General features: G+C 34.5%; 1 protein-coding gene across 1 annotated transcript in view; it reads right to left on the reverse strand.

The window, feature by feature from the left end:
- The window catches only part of LOC124634633, a 96,707-nt gene extending 87,267 nt beyond the window's left edge, over positions 1 to 9,440 (reverse strand). Inside the window, exon 1 of the mRNA XM_047170287.1 lies at positions 9,218 to 9,440. Coding sequence (XP_047026243.1) covers positions 9,218 to 9,284 — 67 coding nt within the window. The 5' untranslated portion in view covers positions 9,285 to 9,440. The remainder of the gene's footprint in view (positions 1 to 9,217) is intronic.
- Positions 9,441 to 9,880: the final 440 nt, after the last annotated feature.

Genomic DNA, 9,880 nt, shown 5'->3' on the forward strand with positions numbered 1-9,880 from the left:
TTTTATGATTTAGTAAAATCCATTGAAGCGCAAATGTGTCGATAGTCGACCCACTTTCTGTATCAAATTAGATAAAACCTCTAACGCTAACGCACTTATAGGGTTAATTGAACTTTACTATAATAGGCGTAGGTACTCTTGTCTTTCGTGCGAAATAGGGTACCAGCGACCTTCCTTAAATCCCAGAGATATTAAAGAGTTTAAGTTCACAACACAGGTTGTTAAAATCATCATCATCTCCCGAGCTTTTACAAAACTATTTTGGAGTCGGTTTCCAGTGTAAACGGATGCAGTTGAGTGAGTTTTACAAGGAACAACTGCCTATTTGACCTCCTCAAAACAGTAACCCAGGCAACCCAATATCCTTAGGTAAGACTGGTTGTCAGACTTACTGGCTTCTAACACGTAACGACTGCCAAAGATGTTTGACGACAGCCGGGACCTACAATTTATTGTGCCCTTCGAAACATGGTCAAAGGTATCCAAAATATAGTTAGAAAGTACATACAAACTTAGAAAATATACTTGCCTGACCTGGAATTGAACCCACACTCTTACTTGAGAGTTTGGTTCTTTACCCACTAGGCCACCACGACTTCCAGCGACCTTTTTTAAATCCCAGAGAATGAAGTTTGAGGATGCGTTCGTCACAACACAGTATTGTTAAATAAATCTTTTAAAAGGGCAAAAAGGAACCTTTAATAATTAGAAAGGTACCCACTTTCGTGTATCACTTAACTCGTTTTAGGAAAGATGGCAATCTGTTCAGGCCTGCAAGAACCTTTGAGGATTATGCAGGGTAAATCTTTTATTTACAATTTTGGGGCGTATGGGAATATTTTGGACGCTTTTATATTTTCGCATTGCGGTGTTCGGAGTTTGTTCAATGTTTAATGGTTTAGCCTTAATTTGTTGCTGGCCAGTGCTGTATCTTTTTCAAATAGAGAGTAGGTAAATGCTTGTTTGTAAGTGTAATGAAAATTGACGTTTGTTGTACAATCTAGATCATGTAGTGACGACACTCAGCGTGCTCATCAATCATCATCAATTTCAGAATAAGATTATAGAGAAGCAATCGATACACCAATAATTGTCTTACAAGATTAACTGGGATTAAAGAAATCTGAAGATATAAGCGTGTGTGTGTATTAAAATTTAATCATGTACTAATTATAATTATACCTATAAACCAACTTTATCAAACGTAATTATAAAGATACGATTTAAGAGGTACACCCAAAATAGGCATGCGAATGAAATAAAATATTTCATATGCTTGTCGCTAATTAAACCAGCTCTCATAACGAAAAGGTAGAAAATGTAATAAGGCCACTTAGTATAGAATACTGTGTACTTTAACGGTCTAGTACCTTTACAAGGAGCTACTTACTTAGAAACCTGCGTTGGAATATTCTGGAATATACAAATTCAAAGTAGTGCGGTTTGATACTCAACAGAGAAAGAGGTTTGGTAGATCATGTAGATAAATAATAAGAGCCTATAACAGTAAAATGCTGTATATGTTTTGAAAATTGTTGTAGTACCAACACTTAGACAAACTACTTAGTTGGCACAATGGTCGCCATGCCAATACAACAGCGGGTCCCAGGTTCGATTCCCAGCGCAGTCATTTTTTTTTTACTGTGATATGGGCGTTACACTTCGTATTTATAAATCTAGTGGCATGTCGTTTATCAGTGGAGTGCTAACACATGAAATAAACTTTAATTAACTCTTTAAAACCTAGACAGCCACATAAAAATAAAGGCTTCCCTACATAATTCCCATAAATATTCATTTCGAAACATTTACCTGTACTAAAATCTTTTTAAAGCGCTTAAAATAACCTTAATGCGGATAGAGTTCCGGGTCAGGTTGCCGATAAATAAAATAAACAAATTGAATTATTTAAGGCGTTCAATAATAATGGATAAGCTATAACCCTTTCTGTTAAGGTTTATCGCACCTTGACCTTCAAGATTCTGAAAAACGTTTATGGTTATTTATAGATTTTGTTATAGTTCGGCCATTCAGAGAATGCGTTCCTGACACGTCGCGATTGAACTGACGACGTAACTTTGCAATGGCGTTGCAGTTACGATAAAAATATTTTTGCTGGTTGTTTACCGTTTTAACAATTGAGGAGCATTAAAACAACATTATTATATCAATAATCAATGAATGTTATAATTTTGTGCCAAACTGAGTGTCAAATAACTTGGTAAACAATATTTTTCTAAATCTATACTGCGCTATTACAAGGTTATGTCAGCGGTTTATATTTTGTAGTGCTGTGCTAAAAATAACAGGCAAGTATCGTAATCTGTTCTTATACAGTTATAATATAAAATAATACGTTTTGATTTTCTTTTTAAGAATTGGAAAATAATGGACTATAAGACTTAATTATAACTTTTATGAAATATAAAAATAAAACTATGACCAAACCGCATTTTTATACTTAGATTAAAAATGGTAACCCCAAATGGCGTTATGGGCCGCCATTTTGTGACGCTAAAACAGTCGTCCGTTGTCGTTTCGTGCGCATAGACCACGTTTTTCAAGTGTTTTCGATCTGTTTTTATTTGATTACCCGGCTTTTGTTAGACCGAGATATCAGGATTGATTCTGTTATTGATAATAATATAATTATACATGTAGGCGAAGATGATGATGAAGACACCACCTCCTCAAGCAAATCGGAGTCTGATTAATATTCTGTTCGCACATTCAATTCAATGTACTTGTAACAAAGAATAAATAAAACAATTTTATTATATGAATATTACCTTTTTTTGGTTTCCACTTAAATAACTAAAATATAAAACAAATGATTCCGCCAATTTAAAACGAAAATAATCTTAAAATAATGCGGCGGTTCATTTTGAAGGAACGGTAACGAACTCAGTGTTATGTTGTGCCCATCACTAGTCGTGACTAACTGATAGGTGTCAGGAACGCATTCTCTGAACGGCCGAAGTATAGTTAAATTATAGATATCTTTTGTATGTATTTATTTCTTTTGTGGCCTTTCTATGAGGATATCACTGTTTTGTAAATGGAAAAGCAGGAGGAAAAGTATTGGAAAAATCAAAATATTCAAAATCATAGTATGTAAAATCACAATCTAATCAGCAACCTCAGTACAGCAGATAATAATTTTTTGGACATCACTTTTGACGTCTGTCAAACCACGCATCTCTTTTGACACCTGTCAAAAACTATTCTAAACATTTGACAGCAGCTGTCAAAGTTTTAAATCTGAGCTTATTGCACTGAAATTTTATATTAATGTTAAGAGTATTTAAGCATTTTACTCGGTAAAACTGTGATATTTTCACGGTATAGTTAATTTTATGCATTTTTATTTGCGAAAGTGAAGTATTTGTATGAGCGAGTTCACACGAGTTTGTATCGGGATATAAAAATAATATGAGTTGATATTTATTTTCGCGTTCATTGGATTATTTGTTACTTTATTGGCGGTTTATTTCAGCTGTGTTTTCAACCTGCAGTGAACATGATTAATCTCATAAGTTTAAACGAGCACGAGTTATGTTCATCCTGAAAACAGCTTTAACGAATAATATTTAATTTGGTTTTACTTTCATGAAGTTTAATTTCATCTATTATTTTTATACTTGTCATAAAATTGAAAGAAGTGCTCTTCAAGGGCTTTTTCATATGCCATAGGTTTCCTAACTATTAAATAAAGTAAAAAAAGTGGGTCTAGAGTAAAGCATACTCCTTTCTTCTCAATATAATTACCCAAAACTAAAAGTGTTCGTTTATTAAAACTTGTCTGAAACAGCTGCTAGCTACCATCAGCAAATCAAAATTTAAAGCCAGGTATAATATTCGATTTCATTAACTTTAAATATTAGAATACAACTTTTCTTTGAACACATGCCTGTTAAATTCGTCTATTGTCTAGACATAGCTTTTATCCAGTAATTGGACAACTTACCCTACAACTTTGAAATCGTAAATAGCATCATTAAACAAGCAAAAGAAGTCTTAAAGCCTCTTCAAATAAAGTTCAAAATTCATCTTGTGAAAACAATAGGCTTAAAGGTATCGTTAAATGAAGTTTTCTAATTTAAGAGTGCAGTGTAATATGATAGTTGATCGAGCCACCCTTTTATTCACTCATGAGTGTTAAAAAGACAGCTGACCTTTTTATGGACACGTCATCATCTCCACAGCCTTTTCGTTTCCTTTTTGCGTAATGTGGACACATGTCATTATTGTAATAAATAAAAATGGTGTCTAAATTAAAAAGTAACCTATAAATTGACATATACGCAATCAAATCTATATAAAAATAATGTTTTAAAATAGTACAATTAGTTTTCTTTTAAACAAGAATTTGGTTTCAGGTTTTCCAGCTAAAGCAAGTGTTTGTTAGTCTGCCTTTACAGTTATAAGTTTTGTTCACGTAAGAAGCTTACGTAATTAACTTACGATAAGTTTACAAATGTAAAACCCTTCCTAAGTCGGCTATAGTAATTTCTTCGAACTTACGAAGGTTAGTTACATAATTTTTACGGAATCAACTAACAAGTTATTTAATGCTTTATCTAATAAGTAAATAATGTATAATATTAGTAGGTAATAATGTATAATGTGTAATGGAAAGTAAATAATCACCCTGAAAAAAATGAAAATCAAAAAACGCGTTCCCCGAAAAGTGGTTACGCTATATCGCAAATGGTTACCCATACACCGAAAATTCGCGATAAACCAAAACCGATGAGGCTAAAGTGAGGAAACCCCTTATCACCAGAAAACTATAATCTGAAGGTCAATAAATAGGACTTTGGGAACCTTTGTAGAACATTAACAGTAAATCAGACCGTCGAGGTGAAAAGGTCTGACGAAATAATCCGTTTTTCAGACGTAGGTACGACAGAATGACAAGAACTGCTTTAGGGATGAAAATGGACGATGGTATCTATATTGTTAGGTCGAATGACATCTGTAACCTAGAATCTAGGTACTGTATAATGGAACCCAAAAATTTTGGATATTGGGTTGTTCCTAATGGAGTTTTCTAGACTGGAACATAAGAATTTTGTACGTTCACATACATACATAAGTTTAACATCAGACAGATAATGACAAAAGTTAACATCAGGACAATATGAAAAGAAATCCCATGTTATATAACAATCACTCTTGATAACTCTTTACCAAATAATGTTAACAGAGATACAGATCTATAATTTTAAAAGTAACAACCTGCCTACATACAAACGGTTTAAATTGTACTTGATGCGGGTAAGATCGACACATGTACATATTGTACATTATACAATGAAAACCGACGACAGTCTGTTTAACGACCTCTCCAAAGCAAAACCTTCCCATTTTATTAAGTGTGATCACCCATCTTTTATTTGCTGCCTAAGAAGCCTGCATTGCCATATCTGTTACTATAATCAGTTCACCAGGATCTATCATATGTTAATTTTATTCCGTGATGCCAGGAAACCGGATTAACCCAGTTCTTAACGTCCCCTATGCATATGGCCTTAATCCTTCGTATCCTGATAAAGAACTAGAAATGGCAAATGTGTTTTACTTTAACTGCGTAATTTTTTAGACTGAATAAGCTATTAAATCCAGTAGGTACAGCTAAATATTATTGGGTCTTATCAAACTTTTGTATTTCGACTCTTTATGATGTAAATTGGACTACTAACTGTTCCCCTGCTCGACACGTGTCCTAAGGGAACTACTCCTTGCACTCGCATAGGGAAATGCGTATGTCCTTTCTCAAGCTCTAAACTATCTATGTAGGTGTCTGACAAGATTGACAGACAGACGTATACTTAGTTACTTTAGCATTTATTACATTACAGATTCTGCAGGATTATATATAAAATTCCCTAACTTCAAAAGCATCCTGCAGCAACTTTTTAAAAATCTTCTCACAGTCTAAATAAGTTAATATGAAGTTTGAGTACCCAAATAATTAGAGCAGATTTTCCGACGATTGCAAAGAACTGACGCCATCTTCTCCAACTAGAAACTTTACTTAGCGCTACTATGAATAAATTATCCAACCGTTCGTTTTTTAATGGGTACTGAAATGTAGGGAAAAAGCTTCAGTTACCTACATAAATTATTTATTTAGGTACTAAAGACTAGCGCTTCCATTTCCATCTGTTCTCGTATGAAAAGTACGAGAACATAATTTTTTGAGAGATAAAAAGTGGGTTGGTATTCATTCTGTGTTAATTAAGAATATACTGCATCAAGTAATACACAGATTCGGTGGTTTTTATTTGCGTAAATAATGATAATAAATTACTTTTTCCAGTCACAAATTTTCGTGTTTATAATTGAAGTTTATGTGTGCAAATTATTATTATTATTTTAATCATTGTATCGAACCACGATCAAAAATGCACGCGACAATGCCTAGCTTGAAAATCTGACTTTTTTTTTCACTTAAATCTGGATGTAAAGTATTTTGGACAAAAAACTGCCTGCCATTAATACTCATAGATACTGATTTGTAAGCCCAAACTAACTATCGGCCGATTAAAAGTTTGCAGTGAGCTCTTTAAAGGGCTAAGTTACGTTACTCTTTGGGTGCGTCCACATCTGGCGAATGTGCCGCGAATGTGCAGCACGCGAGCCGATTGCGAGCTGTCTGCGAGCTGCGCGCGTGCAGTCACTGCAATAGTTTGGTGCGCCTCTTTAGCGCAACTCATGCAAGGCTCGTATAGAGCGCGCGATCTGCGCGCAATCAGTTCTCGCCCTTACAGTTCCGTATATTGGCTCAGTACTATCGAAGATGTTAGACGTCGCGCGCCGCCTGCGCGCTGCTCGCGTGCTCTTAGGTCGCGCGCGAGCTGCGCGCGGGCGGCGCAGAAGCGGCCCACGAACAAAAAATGCACGCGCACAGCTCGCGGGCAGGTCGCAAACGGCTCGCGAGCTGCACATTCGCGGCACATTCGCCAGATGTGGACGCACCCTTTTACGCACGAACTATTGCGAATGAAAATACAAAGAATTGCGACAATTTTCATTCCAACGCAATACACCCTATTCGGAAGTCAACGCAGCCAAAATTAGAGGCAGAAGCAATACCATCTAATAAATAATGGTTTTACGACAGCCTTTGATGTCAAGAGGTGATAATATTGGAAGCGTGGCAATCTAAAGCACGTGATTATCGGTAATATTGTAATCTAGTTGCAGACTTATGGCTTTATGTTCAATTTCAGCTGTTTATAAATCTGAAACTGAGAAAATTGTTGCTGGATACAAAAGGAAAATAAAACATATTATAATTTGTGTGTAGGTGGTTATTACTAGTGAGTCATTAAATAATAATCTATTTAGTCCAACTTTTACAGCATTGCTACAAAAACTTAAACATCTGTTGAACCCTTGTCTAAAAAAAGTGTGGCTGCAAAACGGACCTTATTTCAACGTCATAATCTGTCATTTTTTTACACAAGTGTTCAACAGACGTTTAAAAGTTTTTGTGGTACGACGATTTTTGAATGTATTCTTAGCAGTCAGATAAAACATAAAAACTCAATAATGGGATGTAGAAACAATATTAATTATTTATTGTTCCGGATCGAAAAACAAAATTCGTTTAACATATTTTCAAAATATTCAAAATCAAAAACTTTTTGAGACTGCAAAAATAACATTAGCACGGACAAAGGCTGCATTTTTAATTAATTCTGAGACACGGCTTGTAACCGCAATGGTACGGGTTACCAGCTGATAAAATTGCATTATTCAGTCTTAGTATTCAGCCTCTATAGCCTAGATTCGTATTTGAAGTAATATTAAACTGGCAACTTCTGTGATGGTTATATTTTTTTACGTAGAAGCAATCTTGACAGTGCAGTTATTGCATTTTTATAAGAAAATTAAACAATTAAAAAATCTAAAAATCCTTGATCCAATTAAGGTTGATAATTTCAAAAGTCAAAATCTAAGATATAATTCTATAGGTAACACTAGAATTATAAAACGAAGTCTTCCTTATAGTCAGCAGGGATTTTCGTGTGGTTTTCACCAATAGATAGAGTGATTCACGAACAACGTTAATATATAGGTACTATGTATTGCCACTAGGTCAAAATATAAAACTTTTCAAAATACTTAAGCTCAGTCTAAGCACAGAGTAGACCGCCTACCATCTTTTCCGTAATCAATAGCGTTATGTTTTCTTATGGAATAAGATTGACGCAAACGAATTTGCATATAAAACACATGTTTTCTTAACAGAACCTCTTCACATCATCCTACACGTATTTATGTTCAGTTAGCTACAAAATATTCTAAGATAAACTTAGGTATGATTTTTAAATCTTATTATTAATAATCTTCTTTATTGGCTCAAACTGCAATTTCAGGATTATTGTTTTTACACAAATAATAATGTAGGTAATCCAAATATGTAGTGTAAGGTAGCTACACTATACAACATAGCATACTCGCTGAAACACTATAAAAATACCTATATGTATCCATTTATAATGCTAATAAAACTGCATACCAACTACGTAATAAGTACAATATCACAGATGAAAAAAAAAATCGAGAAATACACCAGTGATACCTACATAAATTTAGACAGTAAGTTTCACGAACCGAGTTCGTCATATTCATAATGCAATAGGTGAGTTTGCGAGTTCGTGAGTTCGTCATATATGAACCTAAGTTCGTCACACATACACCTACGTGTCCATATCACCGGAGAGCGAGAGCATTCCAATAACCGGCCGCCTTCCGCTCAATCTCGTCACTAGTTACGAGAAATATTCAGATTTTTACATTTCTATAGCAGACATATCTATTTATACTGTCATGAACACGAATGCTATGCACTCGAAAAAGAGATTTAATATTATATGTTGTGTTGGTATTATTCTGTTTCATTGTTTTCATTTGCGATAAAAATTCAGATATTAATTCTTATATAGTTCAAAAAACATTCCATACACACTTATTAATGTTAAAATGTTCACAGATAAAAAATAATACAATAAAAAAGCTCCATCTCCAACTATATTAGCGGGCACAAAATGGATCGTCAATTCATTAGCTTCAGGAAAATTCATTTATAAAAGAACGGCAACGTAATTCGATTTCCCGTTTTTTACAACAAAATTAATGACATCAAATTGACAGTTCAAATGGAGACTCCTTTCTTAAAATCACAGTCAAATTGGAAACTCACCCCCAAAAAATGTCATTAATAAACAAACAAACTTGACAACTCCTTGGCCAAACATTTTAGCACTCATTTGGAATATCACTCACACTCAATAATCAAACAAAATCCAAACTTTTTTAAACTGAAAAAATGTTATATCAACATTATAAAGACGTTATCGTCAAACGGTCCGAATTCGAATTTGGAATTAGGCGGCAAAAGCGCGGGAGCGACGTCTACTCTCCCCCGAGGCTAGTGTGGTACTGAAAGTTGGGATCGCTACCTGACTGGGACGTCAGATTTCAGGGTGCCACAGTCTATCAAATTTTGAAGCAATTTTCTTGTTACACCGTTTTCATTATAGTAGTTTTGTAAGAGGGTTTCTGTGACTGTGGTTTTATGATACCCCCGTAGAGAATAGTACCCAAAACGATTCATTTGGGTGGATTTAAATGACAATTGTCTATCCAAACGCCAGTTATGCCTTACGTATCACGAATCCTCATTTTCCGTTGTTTGTACGTGTATTGCCAGTTTGGGTTCGATTTAACGATTTGCAAGTCAATTGTTTTGAAGTTACGACAATTTCTGTTGCTGTTTTAGTATTTTCTGTTCAAATAATTTCGTGGATCGTGCCTAATTTTGCGTGAAAAGGTTTTTTATTGGGTCAGAGTAGGTCATAAACAT

Source organism: Helicoverpa zea, chromosome 11 (genome assembly GCF_022581195.2).
Source record: "Helicoverpa zea isolate HzStark_Cry1AcR chromosome 11, ilHelZeax1.1, whole genome shotgun sequence".
NCBI classification, from domain to species: Eukaryota; Metazoa; Arthropoda; class Insecta; order Lepidoptera; family Noctuidae; genus Helicoverpa; species Helicoverpa zea.